The 21,939-nt window shown below is 54.2% G+C and overlaps 1 protein-coding gene across 9 annotated transcripts in view; it reads right to left on the reverse strand.

The window, feature by feature from the left end:
- Positions 1 to 5,112: 5,112 nt before the first annotated feature.
- Rapgef1 (Rap guanine nucleotide exchange factor 1) overlaps positions 5,113 to 21,939 on the reverse strand; it is a 128,996-nt gene continuing 112,169 nt past the window's right edge. For all 9 annotated transcript variants that reach the window (XM_078048489.1, XM_005321099.5, XM_021723650.3 and 6 more), the window contains 12 exons: positions 21,392 to 21,503; positions 19,399 to 19,474; positions 14,980 to 15,064; positions 13,297 to 13,389; positions 12,293 to 12,478; positions 11,306 to 11,390; positions 10,899 to 10,993; positions 9,993 to 10,071; positions 9,813 to 9,914; positions 9,266 to 9,363; positions 8,061 to 8,189; positions 5,113 to 7,535 (listed from right to left, as the gene is read on the reverse strand). In XM_078048489.1, the coding sequence (XP_077904615.1) occupies positions 7,385 to 7,535; positions 8,061 to 8,189; positions 9,266 to 9,363; positions 9,813 to 9,914; positions 9,993 to 10,071; positions 10,899 to 10,993; positions 11,306 to 11,390; positions 12,293 to 12,478; positions 13,297 to 13,389; positions 14,980 to 15,064; positions 19,399 to 19,474; positions 21,392 to 21,503 (1,291 nt within the window). In that variant the 3' untranslated portion in view covers positions 5,113 to 7,384. The remainder of the gene's footprint in view (positions 7,536 to 8,060; positions 8,190 to 9,265; positions 9,364 to 9,812; positions 9,915 to 9,992; positions 10,072 to 10,898; positions 10,994 to 11,305; positions 11,391 to 12,292; positions 12,479 to 13,296; positions 13,390 to 14,979; positions 15,065 to 19,398; positions 19,475 to 21,391; positions 21,504 to 21,939) is intronic.

Genomic DNA, 21,939 nt, shown 5'->3' on the forward strand with positions numbered 1-21,939 from the left:
CACAAATGCTAGGCAAGTGCTCTGCCACTGAGCTACAGCCCCAGCCCCAATTTGACTTTTTTAAAATATTTTTTTTTAGTTGTAGAGGCACAGTACCTTTTTTATTATTTATTTTTTCTGTGGCGTTGAAGATTAAACCCAGTATATTACACATGCTAGGCAAATGCTCTACCACTGAGCTACAACTCCAGCCCTATAAATTTGATTTTTGACTATTGACTTAGTATCCAGCAACCTTTTCAAGTTTATTTCTTAATTTGGATAAGTTATCTATAAATTCCTTTGTGTTTTCTGCTTGTACAATATTATCAACTATATAATGAGTTTTTTTGTCTTCCTTTCAAATTCTTGCACCTTCTGTTTATTTTTCTTGCCTTATTGCACTGGCGAGGAAACCGAATACAATGCAAAACAGGGGTGCTGACTGTGAGCAACCTAGTCTTCCTCCCAGTCTCAAAAGGAAGGGTTTCAACATTAACCTTTGTAAGAAGGTTGTTTTTTTTTTAGATTAAGGAAGTGCACTTCTATTCCTAGTTTTCCAAGAGTGTGTTTTTTTTTTAATCATACATGGACATTGAATTTTTTTTTTTTTTAACATTTATTTTTCAGTTCTCGGCAGACACAACATCTTTGTACGTGGTGCTGAGGATCAAACCTGGACCGCACGCATGCCAGGCGAGCGCGCTACCGCTTGAGCCACATCCCCAGCCCCTGGACATTGAATTTTATTAAATAATTTTCATGTATCTTCTGAGAACATGAGCAGGTCTATCCTGCTAGTGTGGTGACTCATGCCGATTTTCATGTGTTAGAATGACTTTCCTTTGGAGGGATAAACTTGTTTTGCTCGTGATGTGGCACCTTCTTCCTGGAACACTCCATCCAGTTAGCTCCTGGTGTTTGGGATTCTGGCTGTTGTGTGGGAGAGAGAAACTGGCCTGTGATTTTCCTTGTGATTTTGGTATCAGGGTTATGTTGGTCTCATCACAAGAAGTGAGACTTTCCTCCTTTCCTTTCCTTCTTTAGAGGGAAGCGTTGTGCAAGATCAGATTTCATTAATGTTTGTAGGAGCCATGTGATGAGACTTTCTGCTGGTTCACAGATTCATCCATGCTTCTTGTGATCTGTTAGTTTCTGCTGCAGATACTCCAGGCCTCGTACTTAAGTAAATACTAAAAATTGAGGCATTGTTAATTAACCCTGTGGAGGGTAGTTTCAGAGTATCCCTTTGTAACTTTAGTGATGTTTTTACCTTAAAGTCAACTTCTTCTGGTATTAATATAGCTATGCTAACCATTTTTTTGGGGGGAGTGCAGAATACATCTTTTTCTGTAACTTTCAACCTTTCTGTACCTTTAATTGTAGACAGACACATTTTGTTAATGGCATGTAGGATTTTAAAAATACAGTTTGACAGCCTATCTTTCAAATGGATAATTTATTGAATAGTGATTTTTGCTTTCTCCCACCTCTTTTGCTTGCCTTTCTTGCCCTCTATTTGATTAGTTTTTATTTTTATTTTTTATTATTATTATTTTTTTTAATATTTATTTTTCAGTTCTCCGCAGACACAACATCTTTGTTGGTATGTGGTGCTGAGGATGGAACCCGGGCTGCACACATGCCAGGCGAGCGCACTACCGCTTGAGCCACATCCCCAGCCCTTGATTAGTTTTTATTACTCTACTTCTTTTTTAAAATTTTTTAATTTAAAAAGTCTTTTTTTTAAAGAGAGAGTGAGAGAGGAGAGAGAGAATTTTTAATATTTATTTTCTAGTTCTCAGCAGACACAACATCTTTGTGTGTATGTGGTGCTGAGGATCGAACCCGGGCCGCACGCATGCCAGGCGAGCGCGCTACCGCTTGAGCCACATCCCCAGCTCTAAAAAGTCCTTTTTTAAATGTATTTTTTGGTGTAGATGGACACAACACAATGCCTTTATTTTTATGTGGTGCTGAGGATTGAACCGGGTCCCACCCGTGCTGGGCGAGCGCTCTACCACTGAGCCCCTAAAAAGTGTTTTTTTTTTTAAAGATTTTTTTTTTTAAGTTGTAGATGGACACAATACCTTTCTTTTCTTTCTTTATTTTTTATATGGTGCTGAGAATCAAGCCCAGTGCCTCACACATGCTAGATGGGTGCTCTGCCTACCTTAAGCCCCGGCCCAGCCCCATTACCCCATTTCTTATCCTTTATAGCTGGCAATTATACACTTTTTTTTTTTTTTTTTTTGTACTGGGGATTGAACCCAGGGGTGCTTAACACTAACTCTCATCCCCAGCCCCTTTTATTTTTTGAGACAGGATCTCATTAAATTGCTTAGGGTCTTGCTTTGTTGCTGAGGCTGGCCTCAAATTTGTGATTCTCCTGCCTCAGCCTCCTGAGTCCTGGAATTACAGGCTTGGACTGTGCCTGACTCTAGTTTAACATGTTTTTGTTTAGAACTTCCACTTGTCCTGTTTATATCTCTGTTATTTGCCATGATTCTCAATCTTACTCCTGGAACACAGTAAGCACTGTGCCTTCTTATCTGCAGGTGATAGCTCCAAAGCCTTCTGATTCTATCAGTTGTTTCTGAGGTCTTTAGGACCTTGCTTCTTGTGTCTCCTCCATCCCCCAGTGCCTAGTTGTTTTTACTGTATGTGGAAAATTAAATACCTTGAGGCCTAGGATGATGTCATTCTCCTCCAGTGGGTGCCTGGGGTTAGTTATCCAGACTCTAAGAAGGCTCCAGATGACTGGGAGCCAGCGTGCATCGGAGGAGGCCACAGTGGTTCCTCAAGATCTCAGACCCAAACAAGGTGAGCTCTAAACTCCACCCCCCCTTTTTTTTTGGTACCAGGGATTGAATCCAGGGTGCTTAATCACTGAGCCACATCCGCAGTCCTTTTTGTTTGTTAAAACTTTGAGACGGGATCTTGGGATCTCTGAGTTACTTAGGGCCTTGCTAAATTGCTGATGCAGGCTTTGATCCTCCTGCCTCAGCCTCCAGAGTGGCTGGGATTGCTGGCCTGCACCACGGTGCCCACCAGGCCTTATTTTCCTTATAAAGGTCTCACATGTCTTTTGTTGGGTTAATTCCTAGGAATTTCAGACTTGTGGTGCTAACATAAATGAGGTCTTTTAGGGATGGCGTTTCTGTTTGTTGTTGTACACAGGAATGTGCTGCATTTTGTCTGGGTGTACAGCAAAGCACCTTTAGGAGCTTGTTAGTCTCTTGGCTATTTTTCCTTTCTATGTTGGCTGCAAAGCGTCTCCTGCCCAACAGCAGGCAAGGTGACAGTGGGATGCCCCATCGGGTTTGATTTGAAAGGAAACACTTTGAACATTTTACCATTAAGTATAATGCTTGCAAAGGATTTTGGAAGGTAGCCTTTACCAGATTTAAGATTTTAAATTTCTAGATAGCTAAGGGTTTTTTAAAAAATATGAATGGAAGTTTTTTTTTTTTTTTTTAAACCCAGGGCCTCGTGCAGCTAGGGCAGCACTCTGCCACTGAGCTCCATTTCAGCCCTGGGTGTCACATTTTAGTGTCCTCTCCAGAGGTGATCAGTCTCTGTTCTGTGGGAGACTGCTCCAGGACCCTAGAGGACACTGCAGCCTCAGAGGCTCAAGTCCCTTATACAAGGTGGCATAGTGTTTGCAACCTTCCCATGGACTTCGAATCATCTCTAGATGACTTAGAGTGCCTAATGAAATGCAAATACTGGGTAAATTGCTATGCCGCATTATTTTGGGGAAAGGTATTGTGTATGTGCTCAGTACGGGGCATGGTTCTCTCCTGAGTGGTTCTGTGGCTGGCTGGCTGCTCGTGTGCGGTTTTGTCCTTTGTTGAGCTCCGTGGTGCATTGGGTGGGGGCCATACTCTGAAACCATCAACCCTGCACCCAGTGCTCAGAGGCTTCCATCCACTCTTCATCCTTGTAAAGTGCAGCTGGGCTTAAGCCAGGGCTGGTCTCATCCAGTCTCCTCCCCTTGGGATTCTGCCACTTCTGCGTCTGGGTTAGAGAGCAGGGAAGTGTGGAAGTAGCCCGTAAGCACCCAGCCCAGGGCGGCACATGCCTATGACCCTGAGATCACTGGCAAGGGGCCTGGTGTGCCTGGAAAGCAGAGGTGGGGAAGACACCTGTCGGGTCCGGGACCACCTCTGCTCCCCGGCTTGGGAGGAAGTGGCAGGAGTGGCTGCCTGGGGCTGCAGCAGTGCTCCTATGCCTGTCCCCGTTTTCCAGTCTCAAGCCTGGGAGGTACTGGGAGGTGCTGAGAGTGACTGAGAAGTCACCTGAGGCGGTTCTGGAGGAGATGCCCTCTTCTTCCCTGATTGGACCCCACTGGCCTCAGCATCCCAGGCAGAGGGACAGATCCCTGGGACTTAGGCCACCATGGGCTCAAAGCCGAGACAGGCCCTGGGTCAGTGCCAGAGGGCTCCCGTGGGCTCCCGCAGGCTCCTGCCATCCTGCATGCTGCCACTCAGGTGCATGGTCTGTGTATAAGGTGCTCGGGGTGGGGACCTGGGGGCGGGCGGGGTGCTGGCGTGTGGCGTGGCTCTGGAGGGTAGTAAAGAAAGGGAGACGAGTTTCCTTTTCTCTTTGGTGGTGCTAGGGAGGGAACCCAGGGCCTCCCACATGCTGGCCAGCTCTAGCACTGAGCCACACCACAGCCTAAGAAAGGGAGTCCGTGGATGTCCTCCTCCTGTGTGGGAAGACACAGTCCAACTCAGGGCAGAGGGCGCCTGGAGCCCCGGGAGCTCCTTGCTTGGTCCCATGAAGGCACAGGCTGTGCTGTCCCTCGCGTGGCTGCTTGTGCAGAGCGGACACAGGCCTGCAGAAGACAACTTCCAGACAGAGCTTTAGGGTACCGGTGTCCCTGAACTCCACTGCAGAAAAGTCCCTTTGCACAGGAGCCTGGGACGGGAGAGCTCTTGGGCAAAGACCCGAGGGGAGCGTTCTGGAAAGGAGCGATGCCATTCATCCCACTCAGCAGGCTGGGCACTGAGACCACTAACCTGACCCCTCAGCCCCCAGGACCCTGCCCGTAATCCAAGGCCACAGAGAGGCAGCGGGGTGCCCGAGGCCACCTGGTGCGCACGTAGCATTGGTGCAGAGGCCACCAGACAGCTTTCACCTGTTTATTTTTCTTTCATATAAAAGTTACATGTTTGAAATGTCTGCAGGAAGATGCCACCATCAGGGGGTTATTGGGGGCTGTATATTACAATGTAACGTTGGGGAGGTTGTGGGGCAGCCAGGGTAGGAGACCGCTCTGAGGCAGGGCTCAGGTCAACCACCATGTGTCTGCCTCTCCCTGGCTCCACCCACCCGCAGGGAACCAAACCATTCACTTCGTTCATGTCCTTCGGTGAAGATCGATTCCCACCATGCCCCCCGGCCCCCCAAGAAACAGCCTGCACTAGGCCCAGCCCTGAGTGCTGGGGTGTGGCCACAGCCAGAGGCAGGAGGGAGGGAAGCCTGGCGGCCAATGAGGCACACATGCACCTCACTGTCCTCCCCAGGGTGCCCTGTCCCCTGGTGCTGCCTGTCCACAGCCTGGGCACTTCTGCAGGGAGTGCAGGGGAGGCCTGGGCACTCTGGGACAGGCAGCGGGTCTGTTCTGAATTAAGGAAGTGGCTCCCCCAGGCCCTACCCCCCAGCTCTCACCAGGACAGGTGGATGGCCCGCTGCAGACAGGAATCTGTCCTGTGGGCAGAGCAGGCTGGGGCTTCGCTGCCACAGCACTGGCAGTGGCCTGCGCTAGGAGACTTCTGGGCTCTCAGAAGGCAGACAGGACTCTGGTCAGCATACCCGGGCCCTGTGTGCATAGCTCCCCCCCCCCCACAGCAGCACTCAGGGCTGGACACGGATAGGCAGCAAGAGGCAGGGGCTGAAATGAAAGGACTCACCCGAGAGGGAACAAACCGGACCCAACCAGCACAACACTGCCAGGGAACCCAACTGCACACACACACACTCCTTAAATAATAAAGTGACAGGTTCCAGCCGCCAGCAGGGCTGCTGCCAGAGAGGGCGCTCAGTGATATTTCACAGACATCCTCCCTCTATTTACAGGACAAATAAAACACAAAAGAGGAAAAAAACAAAACAAAACAAAAACAAAAACGCCAGCCCCGACTTTCTTCTTGATAAAAGCTGCTTAAAATCCACGAAGGACTTAGCAACGCTGTCGCTTTCTACCTTTTGTTTTGTGGAAACGGGGCTGGGGAAGCTCGGTTAGATCTGGTGCTCACTTGACCAAATCCCACTCTTGGGAGAAGTGAGCGCATCATGCAGAATGGGCGGGGTGTGGGGGGGCACAGGGGTTCCCACCTGCACCCTGCCTGCTGGGCCCTGGGAGCAGCCAGGAGCTCAACAAGGAAGAGGCGGGCACCTTCCTGGGGGCTGCTTTCCTGGGCAGCTCGGGACATGTCTGCAGCAGGCCTCTCCCGCCTGCACCCTGGGGAGTACTGTGTAGCAGCCTGCTGGACCCCAGGGTGGGACAAAGTAGGAGGGAAGCCTGTGGGGAGGGAGGAACAGGAGATGGAGTTTAAGGCACACAGCAAGTGCAGAGGGGGCTGCCCACCTCTCCCCAGGACAGCGGAACTCCTCCCCCCAGCCCCCACTGGCTCAGCTCTGCCACCCCCCTACTCAATTTCTGTGACGACAAAGTCCTCCTGCTCCCAGAGCCTGGATGATGTGGGCAGGGGCCTGGGGGCCTGCGCTGGGGAGCTGAAGGGGAAATAGGTCCTCGAGGACCAGCAGGGCAGCCTGTGCAGCATGGATGCATGACAGGCCTGGGCCAGTACCAGGACTTGAGCCCAGGGCTGCTGAAGGCCACCCGACATACCTCCTGGGCCAGCCACGCTCACTCCACCCTCCACATTGAAAATCCAGGGAATGGAAAGTAAGAGGTGCCTGCCCCTGGCCCTCTGTCCCTCTGCTGCACCTCCCCTCTCCCAGGTGTCCTGGAGGGCAGTGTGCCCAGAGGGTCCTCAGCCTCCACTGCCTGACATTTCAGGAGACTCAAGGGTCCTGGCCCTGGGTGGGGGTGCGGTCTGCTGCTGACTTCTCTGTGCTGCTCCCAGGCTGGAGGGTCCAGGAAGGGCGAGAGGGGATAGTGGAGGTGAAAGTGGAAAAAAAAAAAACAAAAAACCCAAGGGGGTGGGGTGAGGAGGGGGAACCACCGGTTCACAAATCAGCACTGAGACCCGCCTGCCGGCTCCACTGGACCCCGGGGCTGTGCCGCAGGGAGGGAGGCGGGAAGCTGCTGGCAGGCTCTGGGCTGCCCAGCACAGCCGAGCCAGGCTGAGGCTGGGACGCTGCAGCCCACTGGGCAGGCCCCAGGTCCTCAGGCTCCAAGAACCTTGAGCACTCTCCTCGTGAAGCATGGCTCCTAGGTCTTCTCTTCCCGATCTGTTTTCCTCCTTGTTATGTTCCTGGGCTTAATTTTCAAAGAGAGTTCCCATAGGGCCTCCTCGGCCAAGTGGTCACTGAAGTCATTGAAGAAGTTTATAATGTCATCATTTCTCCGGATGTCGTAATGCCTGGTGGGGGAGGGGAGGCAGTCAGGAGCAGGGGTTGGCTGAAGAGCCTGATGGCCATAACCTCTGGTCACCCCAGTACCCTGGCAGAAGCTGTAATGGTAGGGTCTACTGCCACCCAACGAGACAGAGGAGGCCAGCACTGGAGACCCCACCAGGGCTGAGGCTGTGCTCTCAGCCCTCAGGCAATGCCCTGTGGCAGGGTTCCCCATGGGGTGCCCTAGGTGGATGGCCCCTTGGGCCATGGTGCCCTCTGTGGCAGGCCACCCGTCCTAGGTGGGGTCTGCTGCCCTGGAGTTAGGCTGGTCGGGGTTTCCCGCCTCCTCTGTACACCAAGGTGGGTGCCAGCTTCCCAGGACACAGGAACAGAGGCTGGCTGCTGCCTCCCATCCAGGCCCAGGGTGCGGCATGGAGCCGGGCCCTTCATGTGGATGTCTCCAAACTGGACTGACAAGACCTGAGGGGCAAGTATGGTATCCCCACTCAAAAGACAGAGGCCCTGGCTTCCCCATAGGTCACAGCACTCACGCCTGCTGGAAGCACCGCATGCTGTCGAGGATGTTGAACTGCTGCCACCGTTTGGAAAAGTTCACTTTGCCATCGATGTAGTCCGGGTTCCCCAGGTGGACAAAGGTCAGGTCCTGCAGGATCAGACCCCTGGGGGACACACGGAGAAGTCATTACTCGGAGAGCAGCTGGTCGGCCGTGAGCGGGCTGCACTGCCAGGACCAGCCAGTGTGGGAAGAACAGCCTCAGCTATGCCAAGTAGCTGCCAAGCCCAGGGCTCACCAAAGAGCAGGACTAGAAGGTTCGTTTCCTCCAGGGTGAGCTCCTGCCTCGTGAACTCTGGACCTATGACCACTTATGGGCTCCTCAGAAGTTGGCTCGGGCGTCGGGGAGCCTAAGCACAGTGCTGTCTACGCCTGGAGCGTTGTCTATGACAGGTGCGGCCACCCTGTGTATGGGCACAGCTATGGACTGCCAATGGGAGGTCATTCAACGAACAATACCACCAAACCAGACCAAAACTGAGGGGCACAGAGACCCCTTCATTAACAGGTGTAATAGGTACTTCTCAAGGAGGTGGAAGGCGAGGGCAGTTCCTCTGTCCAGAGAGAGCTCAGCCAGAGGACCCAGGCCTGTGTGCTTGTGAGCACCTGTGTGGGTGCTGGGTGAGGGCAGAAGGACCAGATGCAGGGAGAGGGTCCTGGCTGCAAGCTCTGAGGGCAGAGGCTCCAGGATGCTCCTTCACATCCCCAGGCCTGGAACACTGTGGAGTCTCTGACCCTTTCAGAGATCCCTAACATCCTCTAGTACATGAGGCCCAAGGAGTCCCGCGACAGAGGCCTGTGCAGCTTTGAGTCCACTTCCTTCTCCTATTTATGCTCTCAGATTTATGCTCCCATGGCTGGGCTGGGAAGTTGACTTCTGAACATGACACCAAGTGCTCCCCAGGTTCCTGGGGTGACTGGTCCTTGGGCTGTCCTAACATGCTTGAGGCTCCTGGAAGGTGCATGAGGCCCCCTGGTGGGGGGTGTGGGAGCTCACACTTGTCACCTGACCTTTTCCCTTCTGTGGCAACTGTAGCTCAAGAGGCATTCTTCACTTTAGAATTTCATGATAAAGCAGAGGAACAACAAGGCTGACCCTCATCTCCTCAAGGAGCCCAACATGTCTTCACAGAGAAGTGAAGAAGCAAGCCCAGACAGGCTGAGGGGGAGGCCAGCACTCACAGGTATGGGATGCAGGGGGGCTCCACCTCTGAGAGGGCGGCCCGGTAGGCTCGGAAGGAGGACGAGCTGTCAATCAGAGTGCAGTACTCGGCCAGGCCCTGTGTGGGATGAGAGGTGGGTTAGTGAGTGTGGGCTGAGGCAAGGTCCCAAGACACAAAGAGAAGCCACATCTGGTCCCTGTGGTGATGTGAGCCCTTTTACCTGTATGTCTATCAAACCTGGGTGGCAGGGAGGCCCGAGGCCATTTTGTGGGAAATGTCTCTTGGGGTGAGTGGGTAACATCCTCCCTTTCCCTCCAGCGCTTGCCCTGCAGGTGTGCCCCGCCCAGCAGCCCTTCCAGAAGCTGGGACCCAGGTGTAGGCTTGCAGTGCAGGCAGGATGTGACACCCCATGTCAACTACGAAGGCCCAGGAACCAGAGGTCAGAGACCAGAGATAGGAAACAGGTGGGGAAGGTAGCTGCCTAGCTACAGGTTGACAGCAGAGCAGGAGCTGAGCTCACAGGTGGCTGGCCTGGCCTACCCACCAGATGCTTCCTGCCCACCCACCTCTGAGGTCTGCTTCTGCCACTCCAGCCGACGGATGGGCGCTGAATCCAGCGCTGAGAGGATGGCCAGGTAGGAGTTGAAGTTATTTAGCTTCCGCAGGTGCTGTGGAGAGAGGTGGCCTGTGAGGGGAGGCCCAGGGCCAGCAGGCCTGAAGGGGGCTCTGGGCTCAGCCACCGTTACCTTCATGATCTTGATGAACTTTAAGAGCAGCCGCTCCCTGTCCTGGGCTTTTTCCTGTAACATGATTATGGACCGGACCCTGTGGGAACAATGGACAGAATAGAGCAGCTGAGCTGATGGGGCTCCTGTAGGTCCTGGCAGACCAGGTGGAGCCAGAAAGGGTGACACTGTACCAGCAGTCATGAACCTGGCCTCAAGTGGCTCAAGACATCTCAGGGGTCGGGGCCAGATGCTCACTGACAGGGAGTTCAGCTCCTGCACTGGACCTGGGGGAGCAGCGCACTTTCCTGGTTTGTACTGACCTGAGCCCCTGGGACCTCAGGACTGGCTGGGGAATCCAGCCAACCCCAAGTCAGCAGGTCACTTTTGCTAGCCACAAGGAAGGGAACCTCTCAGAATCTTAGCCCCAACAAAAGCTAAAGCTAGAACTGAAACCAACACCAAAAGCAGTCATGGCTGTGTCTCAGGGGTCTGTGGTGGCCTCCACATCCTATGGATCATGTGGGCCCGTTTCCAGGGCTATCAGAGGAGGTGCTAGCCGCTGCATTACCTCCTCTGTCCTATAAAAGGGCACCTGCACCAGGACATCTGGGGGACTGTGGTAATGACCAGGGCAGGACAGCAAATGTGATGCCTGTCCCCTTCTGCCATTGAGGGCAAGTATCACTCAAGACCCTGGCACTCTTCCCACAGAGCTTCTGTGCCTCCTCTGTGCCTCTGGAGGGCAGGTGACCAGCCTATCCTTGCCTTCTCTGCTCCCCAGGGCTTGAGGTTAGTGCCCGCAGGGCCTCCAGAGGAGCCTGGAGGAAGGACGGCAGCAGCCCCCACCCTGCCGGCTCTCGTGGGAGACTGAACTTGTCCAGTGGTGCTGCCAGACCGGCGAGCTTGGCGCAGAGGCTTTCTTACCAGTAGGACATGTTGTTGAAGTGCTCTGTGAACTGGGTCAGGTTAGGGCTCTTCTCCTCATTCTGTTCTTTTGCCCAAAGTAAAACCTCAGGAATCTACAGAAGGAAACAGAGCAGACAGCACTGGAGCCCTCTGGCTTTCCTGTGCCTGGTGCTCTCTTTTTTTTTGGTTGGGGGGATGGTTGCTGAGGATTGAATTCAGGGGCACATGACCACTGAGCCACATCCCCAGCCCTGTTTTGTATTTTACTTAGAGACAGGGTCTCACTGAGCTGCTCAGGGCTTTGCTTTTGCTGAGGCTGGCTCCTCAGCCTCCCGGTCCATTGGGATTGTAAGCGTATGTCCTGGTGCCTGGCCTTGTGCTGTCTCGGTCAGAGACAAACCAGCAGCAGCTCCCCCGACACCTACCTCTATTTTATAGAAGAGCTCAGCATCCAACAGTGTCAGCTGCTCGGCTATTTCATGACTGTGAAAGTCATGCAAGGTCCCTGGCCTGGAAGACAGAGGCATAAGAAGTACTGTTGGGCGTGGAGGCTGGGCAGGAGTGGCACTGCAGGCTCCAGGGCTAGGAGGGAGCAGCTATCTAAGCCTCACTCCACATCAGGACAGCAGGGTGGCAACAGACTCCAAATTGCTCCTTGGTCCCTCAGGGCCATGAGGTTTCCCCAAGAGGCCTGCCTACCCCATCTCTGCAGGTCGTCCACAGATTCCAGAATAGGACAATGAGTTCCCCCCATGGGATTATGGGTGACTCAGACACCTAAGGCCTTGCTTACCACTGGCCACCACTCCTAGGTGGTCAGCAATAAGAGCTGGCTGTGGGAATAGGGGGCGCTAATGCTCACAAAGGAGGGGGTGGCCAACCAGCCAGTGCCCACAGCTGGAACTAACACTCCACCCTCAGGCTAGGGCAGAGGGTAGGCAGAAGCTCGGGACCTTTTTGTTTAAAAATAAAATATATATTTTTGGTTGACAATGGACCTTTATTTTTTAATTTATTTATATGCAGTGCTGAGAATTGAACCCAGTGCTTCACACATGCTAAGCAAGCACTCTACCACTGAGCCACAACCCCAGCCCCAGCCTGGGACTTTTGTACCAGTCTTGGGAAGGGTCTGGATAGTGCTAGGAGAAAGCCCTGCACTGACAGCAGCCTGGTGCACACCCACTCCCCTCCTGTCCTGCTCAGCCCCGCTGACCCACTGATCCACTTCCTTGTTACCAATGACTCGCCACCCCAATTCCCCTAGCAGGGGAGGCTCCCCACAGGGAACCAGAGGCTATTCCCAAGGCACCCCGAAGCAGGATGTGAGGCCGTGCAGCCAGGGAGGACAGCAGAACAGAGGTGGCTAAGGGATGCAGCTTTCCAAAGGGGCCGAGAGGCTGACTGCTCACCTGGCTGCAACACCCCGGGCTGCCAGGGGCTGGTCGGAGTTGGCACACCTGAGCAGTCTCTTCTGGTCCACCTTGTCTAGGATGTTCTTCCGGAGCACGCGAGCCAGGCTGAGCTCCCCATTGCACACCAGGCGGAAGACCAGCTCCATCAGCAGCTTCAGGATCTCCTCTGTCAGCTCCACCAGGCTATGGGCCAAGGGCACAGGGTGAAGGCCAGGCACACAAGAGCCCACCAGGTATACCGCAGGTACAGGAGTGTTAGCACAGAGCTGGAGCCTCCCATGGAAGAGTGAGAAAGGACCTCGGGGCACCCACATCCTCCGCAGCTCTGGTGGCATGGTCCTGACAACATTTCCCTGACTGTCACTCAATACATGCTGGCGCTGCATGCACTATGTGGGGACTCTGTGGGGCTGTGCTAGAGACCCTACACCAACCTGCCACAGAAGCTTCTGGTCTCACCCAAGCAGTGGACACCAGGAAGATATCCCTCACCTCCTCTGCCTGGCCCTTCCCTGGATGTGTGGCCACTGCATGTTGATGCTGGAGCCAGGCCTTGGTCTGTCTTGTTTACCTCCAACCCCAAGGCATACTTGTAGAATATGGAAATGGCCAGGGGTCACCATAGATCCCAGATCCCAGTGGAAAGGCTGAGGTGGGTGGGAGAGGCTGCCCACTCCACTGCCCTAGCCTCTACCAAGCCCCCTACTGTTGAGAGTACGGCCAACACAGGCTGATCCTAAGATGTTGGAGGGAGGGATGGTGCCAGGTGGGACAGGGTCTCTCCTGAGGGATGGAGCCCATTAGGAAAGATAGGACCTAGTACCTCATTGTGTCCTATAAGGGACAGGTCATTCCTTTCAGAGAGCCACAATAAAGTAGGCTAGAGCCAAATCCAGAGCCTGTGGGTAGTGCTCTTCAGGTGGCCGAGGTGGGCTGAGCAGTCTCCATGGGGTGCAGGGAGCCTGTGCCACCCACCCCTGGGCCAAGAACAAAGCACTCACCAGAGCTCATCCACCACCCGCACCAGCACGAAGAACGTGTTCTTGCTGACGCGCTTCTTGAATGTGTCGGCGAAGGGAGAGAATTTCTCATAGGTGGAGAAGGGTTAAAGAAATAGCCCACATGGCAAAGGTGATGTGCTGAGCAGACACGGAGCTCCCACTCAGCATGCGCCAGGGACCTCGTGACTGAAGCCTAGAGACTGGGAGTCATGGTCCCAGCACAGGGAGCAAAGGCTTGCACTTATGCAAATTGGCAGTGCTGCCCAGGCCTCAATCCCAGGGGTGGTTCTCAACAGCCATCCTCTCTGGTCTGCAGGGCCATCCCTTCTGTGCCACCCCAGCTTGCCTGTCTGATTCAACTTGAGGCTTCTGGGAGAGCACTGACAGCATGAAGGCTGTAGTGCTGAGCCTCAAGAAGGTGGTCCCCAACTAAGCACACTCAAGATCTCAGGCCCGTGAACGGGCAGAGGTCCTCTGCTCTCTCCATGAGCTGCCACCCCGAGGTGGACCCCTGCTTTGGCTTGGACACTCTGACATGCTGGGCCAGTTCCTGCTCCCCGGGACAGCACACTCCCTGTTTGCTCCTCGGCTCACGGCACCCTTGGTTCCCATTCCTCCCTCACAGGTCTCCTGAAGCTAGCGTCTGCCTTGGAGTTTATGCTTTCCTGCTGCTGTTGTGCGCCCCCCGTACTCCACGACTGGAGATACATGCTATGTGTCTGGCACCCAGGTGGACCGTCAGCCTGCCCCAGCTGTGTGCTGGGCAGCCATGCTCCTGCTGCTGCTGCTGCTGCTGCTGCGAGGCTTCCATGAGTATCCCTAGGGGAGCCAAGGGACATCCCCTGAGAACCTGAGCACTCTCTGCACCAGGCAGCCATGTGGGACAGTCACTCTGACCCACTGCGCCTCAGCGTCCTCAAGTGCATCACAGGAGTGACACAGCAGCACCAGTGAGTGCATGTCCGACCAGCAGGTGACTCTCTTCCCTGGCCAGGCCTGCCACCAGGGGCTCAGAGCAACAGAACATAAGGCTGAAGAGGACCCCCCATACACCATGGGAAACGTCAACATCTATCTTGATGGACCAGGGGTTCGCAGGGTCAGGGTGAGGGGAGGCCTGGAGGGGACTCTGACACTGGAAAAGAAGCTCAGGACTTCTTGCCCAGAGGGACAGCAGCTGCCCAGCAGATGGCAGTCACAGGCTACAATGCAGGGAGGTAGCCAAAGAGCAGTGGGCTAGCCTGGCAGGACAGGCAGCTGGGGTTTGACAAAGAGGCATCAGGCAACCACAGTAGGTCCTTTAAGCCCCTGGGGTCTTCCTTGGCCACTACTTCTTCCCAAGGGTGAGCCCACAGGCAGATCTGGTGGAGGGGACAGAGCTGATGCCAGCTCTGGCTGGGGCAGAGCTGCCCGCTGTGGGCGGAAGGGGCTGTGCATACCCCTGAGCCACCCTCTCACTTCCTCAAGCCCTGCCCACTGGTGCCCACCCTGCCTGATGCCCTGCATCTTGCCCCGGCCCCCTTCCCTCCCAGGTGTGCTCTTTTTCAGAAGCACCCAGTGATCCCACTACGTTCCAGCAATCCATGTCATTTCCCTTGGCCCTTTATGGGTGAGTAATGGGAGGGGAAGCCACTGAAGCTGCGAGAGCCTGTGTCCCCATGCTGGTGGCGTTGGGAAGGATATCGGTACTGCAGTTTCTTGATGAGCTCCTCGGGGCTGATAAAGGTCCTGTAGGTGGTCAGGAAGGCTTCGCAGTACAGCACCAGATCTGCCGGGAGTAAGGGAGCAGCTCAGTTAGAGTGCAGGGGGGAACTGAGGGCTTGGGGATATAGGTGAGTCTGCCTGTGTCCCAGAGGAAGCCACCCACACTCTGTCCAACTCTCAGGAGAGACCAGTGGACCTGTGTTTCATTTCGCAAGCACCTTCTTCTAATGACAGAGCTGTCTGGGCAATCATGTTGCAGTGGGGTCTGAGGCCAAGTCTGGTCCCAGTTTCAATCATGCCTTCCTTGGCAAGGGGCAGAGACTGGAGACGCGGCTCCAAGATGCAACCCTGGGTTAGTACTGGAGGGCTTGTCTGCCCTCAGGTTCAAGGACTCCAAGTCTTAACAACCATGGTCAGGGAGAAAACAGTCCAAACTTGTCAGCAGGATCTTTAAGGTAAGTCAGAGGCAGTACGGAGATGGCAGGGTTTAGTAATTAAAAATCTGGGGAAAGTCCATGTACCGAGTCTTTAAGGCAGCTAGAGGCACAGCTTAGCAGTTTGTTGAGATATACCAGTGGGCATGCTCAGTTGCCTGGGAAAGGCAAGGTCAGCTACAAGGAGCACAGACCCAGTGGCCGGGGGACCTGGGCAGACAGTGCCCACCCCTCTGCCCCTCCTTAAGTGGTGCTGGTCCCAGCCAGGGACTTCAGACACTCTAGAGTCCCCCCAGTCTCATTTGTGTGCTGTGTGACTCATCCTCCAACCATGCTGTCTCTGACATTAAAGAAAATTGAGGGCAGTTTTTAAATTCTTAAATGAGACAAAGGAGCTGGCCAGGCTCCGGCCTACAGAGCAGAGCCGAGCCAGAGCAGTTAAGGAGGCCTGGCTCGTTCCCAGCCCACGACCCTCAAGCACTACTTGAGTTTTTTTTTTTTTTTTTTTCAACCAAGAGATTTTATTGGGGGGTCTGCCTGAAGGAGAGGCAGAGAGCAGAGAGAGAAGAGGAGGAGGGCAGAAAGAAAGGGTAGAGAGGAGAGAAAGAAGAGGAAGAGGGCAGAGAGAAAGAGAGGAAGAGGGCAGAGGACAGAGAGAAGAGAGAAGAGAACATGTGCTTACAAGCTTTGGCTTAAGAAGGGTTGCATAGGGGATGTGGTGGGTGCTGATTGTCAGGGTGACTCAGGAACAGCAAGGGGACACTGTGTCCTATGGGGATTGGTCAAGAGGAAACCTTTGAATTCAGTGCTCTTGGCTTGGTGCCCTTTGGAGAGGAGGGGGAGGGGTAAGGGATTCAGTGATGTTTTTGTGAGAAGGGGGAGTCTCCCACATACCCAATATTCCTCCCTTTTTGTTTTTGTGTTGGAAGTAGATTGACTAGGGTGACAAAAGTTCTCTGGCTACTTCCTGCTGGAGAGGGACAGGACGAGTGTGAAGGAAGGGAGGGATGGTCAGGGTGCGGGGACAAGAGAAGCATTGCTGTAAAGGCTGGGGTGCTGAAGATGTGAATTTCCTTGGGGCCAAAATTGATGAAAGTTCCTCGAAGCCATAGGTCATGGATAGTCTCCATCCAATTCTTGTCCCTGCAAATGGGGGGAGTCAGCCAGCTGTCCTGTCGGAGGACCTCCGCAAACTCCACGATCCAGGTGCACCACTTGATGAGCCAGTTTGTAGGCCAATGGTGGATGCGAAGTAGGCGATGGAGAAGATGGGCACAGGTTGGTCTCCGTTCAGGTGGTGATCTCCGATGGGATGGGGGTCCTGCTAAAGGCAGGGGAGCCCCATCCGAGTCAGGGCACCAATAAAAGGTGAGTGACTCACCTGAGACGGAGATTCAACCAAGAGATTTTATTGTGGGGCTGCCCCAAGGAGGGGCAGAGAGCAGAGAGAGAAGAGGAGGAGGGCAGAACGAGAGAGAAAGGGTAGAGAGAGGAGAGAAAGAAGAGGAAGAGGGCAGAGGGTGGAGAGGAAGAGACTACTTGAGTTTTGCTTTCTGGGCAAACCAGCTTCTAAGACCTTCTTACAGGCATCCTGTGCTTTCTGGAAGCAGGAATCTTGAGGCATTCCACTTGTCACAGGCATGTGGCACTTTGCCCTGCCACCCTTGAGGCCAGATAGGGAGGAAAACTCTCGCCTGCTCCTGCGTCGAGGCCTTGTGGTCCAGTCCCCTGCCCCATGCTTAGGCTCCTCCCTGGACCCAACCTTCCTGGCTCACTGCCACATTTGGCTTTATGTTCAGAGTGGCTGGGCATGAAGCAGAGATGGGGCAGCCACACCAACGCCGCTTCTGAGAGAACCGATCCAAGCCCACACGGCACTGTGGGGGAGGACCACTGCCAGGAGCCAAGGTGGCCTCTTGTGAGGAATGTCCCAGGACCTGCTGCTGAGCACTGGGCCATGCTCTGTACACGCACCACATCCTTCAACACCCAGAGCAGCCCCACAAGGGCGTTACTTATTATTCCACTTAGGAGACAAAGAACTGGGCCTGAGGTCACGGCACCATAAATAGTGTGGTAAGGCTTGTATCCAGGTGCCCAGCTCCAGAGTTGCTAGCCATCTGCTGGCCTTGGGCAGTGGTAAATGGGGTGTCCTCTAGCTTCTGGGACAAGCAGCTCTGTGCCACTCCCCGGTGTGCACACAGCTTTTTTGGGGTCCCTTTGTCCCTTGTGTTCTCCTGAGGAAGCCTGAGGGCTAAGCAACAGGTCTGGCACACATGGTTCCTGAGGATGGACAGGATCTGGAGTCTGAGACCAAGCCTGACCCGGCCCTCTCCTGAGAAAAGTGCCAAGTGATGACAAGGGTCTCCCTGCCTATCTCTTCCCGGTGAGTCCCCCTGGCGCAGGCTGGGGCCCAGCTGTCTCTGAGGCAGTCACTGGTGCCACTGGGACAGGGGCTCCTAGCCAAGGAGACTGCATCATTACCTGCCCTGTGGCCCTGCTCTTCCCAGTGTGGCCTCTGTCCCAATCATACTCCTAGACATAAACAACCTTGGCTCTTCCAAGTCCAGATCTTCCCCCAGTACAAGTGGGTGAAGCTCCAGCTGAAGCAGTTATCTCCCCCAGCAGGTCTGGCTGGCCTAGACTGAGAGGATCTTGGGCTCTTGCCCATGGTGCCCTCTGGAGGGGCTTCCAGCTGGCTGCAGCTGGCGGGACAGGACCAGAATCAGCTCCCATTTCAGCCCTTCACCTCTGGACAAAAACAACATGAAAACTGCCCCTTTTGTGGGACTGAGGACAGAACTCTAATGTGTCTGGCATGGAGAAGGGTCTACAGCACCAAAGCCACATGAGGGTTGTCCCTGGAGATGGTGGCGAATAGCAGGCCTGCACTAGCTTCAGCTACACACGCCCCATAGAGCTACCTGCAGAGGCTGGAGAGGGAGGACTGACCAGCAGCTGCCCACAGGCGACCCAGCCTACAATGGGGCTGGGACTCCAAGTCCCTGGACCATGGTCAGAAGAAGTGCTGGAGGGCAAAGCAGTGGCTGTGGTGCGGGTGAGCTGGTTGGAAGCCACTCTTCTTTTTCCCAATTTCTCAAAATTTCTGCCAGGTAAACCTTTTTTTCTTTTTCTTTTTTTTAAAATATTATTTTCATGATTCAGAGGTTTCCTCAATATTACTCTATAAAAATACAGATGGGGCCATTTATAAAAACAAAGTTGGTTGGGTTAGGGTTTCAAGACTGGGGTGTTTTTTATTCCTTTTCCAATGTTGTTATATTGTCCTTTTAATAATTTTTAAAAATATAAATAGAAAAGGAGTGCAGGAGACACGGGCCAGCTGGGGCCCTGGGCCAGGAACCACGTGTGCCAGCCTCCCAGGCCCTCATTTTTCTGCCTTCCACAGCAGACCTGGAAGGACAGCCCTTCTATAGCAGGACATTCTGGAGACAGAGGGTCAGTCCCTGCTTCTGCAACCCTCCCAAACAAGTAGGTTGTGGAAGGGTATTGGGGCTGGGCTGGGCCTGTGCTGGGGGAGCCCAGCTGTGAGCGAGGGCTCCTGAGCAGAGCACCAGCCTGCTCCCAGAGCATCCTGATGGGCACACGAGTCGCGGCCTAGCTGGAAGGCTGGAAGGGCTCATGTCCATGAAGACAGCGAGCCATGCAAGTGCCATCTTGACTCTAATGCCACTGTTCCACATGCTACTGCCCAAGCTGTGGTCTGTGGGGCACACGCTAGGTGCAGCAACTATGCTGACCCTCGGGACACCCTTGTAGGCTCTAGGACACCACCATGCTGCCCTGAGGGAGGACGCTTGGTGGGCTGAGTGCTGTTGTTTGTGTCCCCTCCCCTGCCCCAGCAGTGCCAGTGCTCACTCAGATCTACTGAATGACGAGTGCACGGGGGACCTGCAACCCCACTGTGACAGGGCCTGCTGTGTCCAGCAGGAGGCTACCGTACCTTTCCTGTCCGTCTCAGTAGCATGAACCAGTAAGATGTCTCCAGATCCTCCACGTACATCTGGCCCATCATCTCCCTGGAGCGAAAATAGCAAAGGAGGGCATGGACCATTGCTGAGAGGAGGCCTCTGGCTGCAGGGGCCCCAGGCCTCCCTCTGCTCTCCTCAGCCGGCAGTGGTGTGTGCTGTGGAGCCACTCACCACTCTGTGCTTAGCAGATAGGGAGGGATGGGGCTGGCCTGGGCGCTGGACACCCCGAACTACCCAGATGCCACAGGCACCAGGGCACATCCCCTTCTTGAGTACATGCCAGGGCCAGGGGGACATGGTGTCACTCAACATGCCCAGCCACCCGCTCACATTTCCGTGGGTCAGATGTGAGGCGACATCTTCATGTGGAATGGTGGGGCCCACCAGAGGCAGGCAGGCCACCCTGCCTCCTCGGGAAAGCCTGTGGAGGCAGGAGGACTATTTCCAAGCATGTTCATGGTCCCAAAACTACAGCAAGCTGCCCTAAGTCTAAATCCACTTCCTGGGGAAAGAGAAATCACTTAAGTAGTGACTCATGTCACAGGTTCTGTGGGACCCTTCTTGAGGAATGTAAAGTGTTACAAAGACACCGCACGATACCCAATATGGCTTTTGCAATCACCAAACCCTGCCTGGCAGTGAGGGACCAAGTCCTAACTCCACGTGGGCACACAGGCTTCAACCACCTGCCTAGAGCCCAAAAGAACTCTCAGTGGGGCCCGGAGCCACGCCCAGGGCAGACACAGCAGCGCCTCACGCTCTGCCGCTCAGGAGACAGAACTAACATCTGCTGCTACCCCCTGCAAGGCACCCCTAGCTTTCTAAGAATCTGGTGTGTTTACCCTGACTCTAGAGCCCTAGGGTGCTCTGGGTTTTCCACAGTAGCAACGTCCATGACCTGACTCACTGGAAGAAAGCTAGTGTTTCTCTCTGTAGAGGGGCCAATTGTCCAGGTGCCCCCTGCCAGACCCGTTCTTGCCTTGATGCAGCCAGCTCAGCCTGGCCCAGGATAGTGCCACAGGCGGAATCTGCTTTATTGACCTGTCTGTATGTGGCTGTCATCAAATCAGCCCAGAAGACAGTCACCTCCTCAGCAGGTTGGGTTTCTTTATTTTTATTTATTTATTTGTGGTGCTAGGAATTAAATTGAGGGATGCTCTATTACTGAGCCACATCTCCAGCCCGTTTTGCTTTTAATTTTGAGACAGAGTCTTGCTGAGTTGTTGAGGGTCTAAGTAGCTGAGGCTGGCCTTGAATATATGATCCTCCTGCCTCAGCCTCTCAAGTAGCTGGGACTACAGGCCTGTGCCACTGTGCCTAGTTAGGGCAAGCTTCTTACAAGGCCAGTCCCGTGTCTGCAGCACTGCTCGGCAGAAGGGAGAGGCAGGGCTCACATGGCTCTGCTCCTTCCTCTATAGTGACAAGGCTGGGTATCGTCCTCATGTCTGGGCTCTGTAGAGCAGGACAACATGCAGGAGTCCAGGCCTGGCCTCTCCTTTTTCTTTCTTTTTTTTTTTTTTTTCAATGGTGGGAACGGAACCCAGGGCCTCCCACGCATGAGGCAAGTGCTCTCCCATTGAGTCACTTCTCCAGCCCTAAGTTTTCCTAATCAGCTGGTGCATCCTGGGCAGGGGTTCTGTTTTATCAATGATGCACAGGGGTGGGGAGGGCTCCCGGACGGCAGGCAGGCTGTGTAGCTCTGCTGTGGTTTCTCTCACAGCACTCTCAGGAGTGCCGTCATTAGGGCTTCGGGAGGCTCTGTAATGCCTAAGACACTTTCTAGAAGCAGTAAGAAAGGGGACAGTCCACTGCCTCCTGGAATCCACTCCTGCTGGGAACCCAACAGCCCTCGCCAAGTGTCCACACCTTGCCTGGCCCAGGTCTTTCTGCTGGAGACACTTCAATGTCACATTTCCTCAATCTCTTTTGCTCCTGCTTTGTGGAGCTGGACTGTGAAATCCTTACCTCTTGCTTGAGTGTCAGCCTGGCCATAATTTCGTTGTGGTCAATAAGGGACAGCTCATCTACTTCCTCCTCCGACTGAGCTGACTCCAGAGTGTCAGGTGACTTTGGGGACCTGGGGAGAGAAGTGGTTGGTGCTTAAAACAGGCCCTGGGCTCCCTGACACCCAGAGGCCGATACAGCGCTGGCCTGGGCTCGAGGTCAGAACTATTCCTACTTCTGCTACCAAAAGCTGTGTGGCCTTGAACCTTTCCTGTTCCCTCTGGGTGTCTCACAGAAGGGCTTAGCTGGGATTAAGAGGTGCTCCTGAACTGTCTGTGTGAGTGATGCTGCAGCCCTTCTCTGCGAAGGCCACCGAGACCCAGTCAGTACATGAGGAACAGTGAGAGGGCCAGCAGGACAGGAGAGGAGGCGGTATCGCCCCATACCACCCTCCAGGTCCTTCCTGAGGACTCACTCTGTTGGTCTCTTTGTTTGGCAATAAGAAAAAAGCTGATATGGCCCCTTTTCCCCAGGTGCTCGGTCTACCTGAAGACACTCTGACACAGGCA

The sequence above is a fragment of the Ictidomys tridecemlineatus genome, chromosome 4 (genome assembly GCF_052094955.1).
Source record: "Ictidomys tridecemlineatus isolate mIctTri1 chromosome 4, mIctTri1.hap1, whole genome shotgun sequence".
Lineage (NCBI taxonomy): Eukaryota > Metazoa > Chordata > Mammalia > Rodentia > Sciuridae > Ictidomys > Ictidomys tridecemlineatus.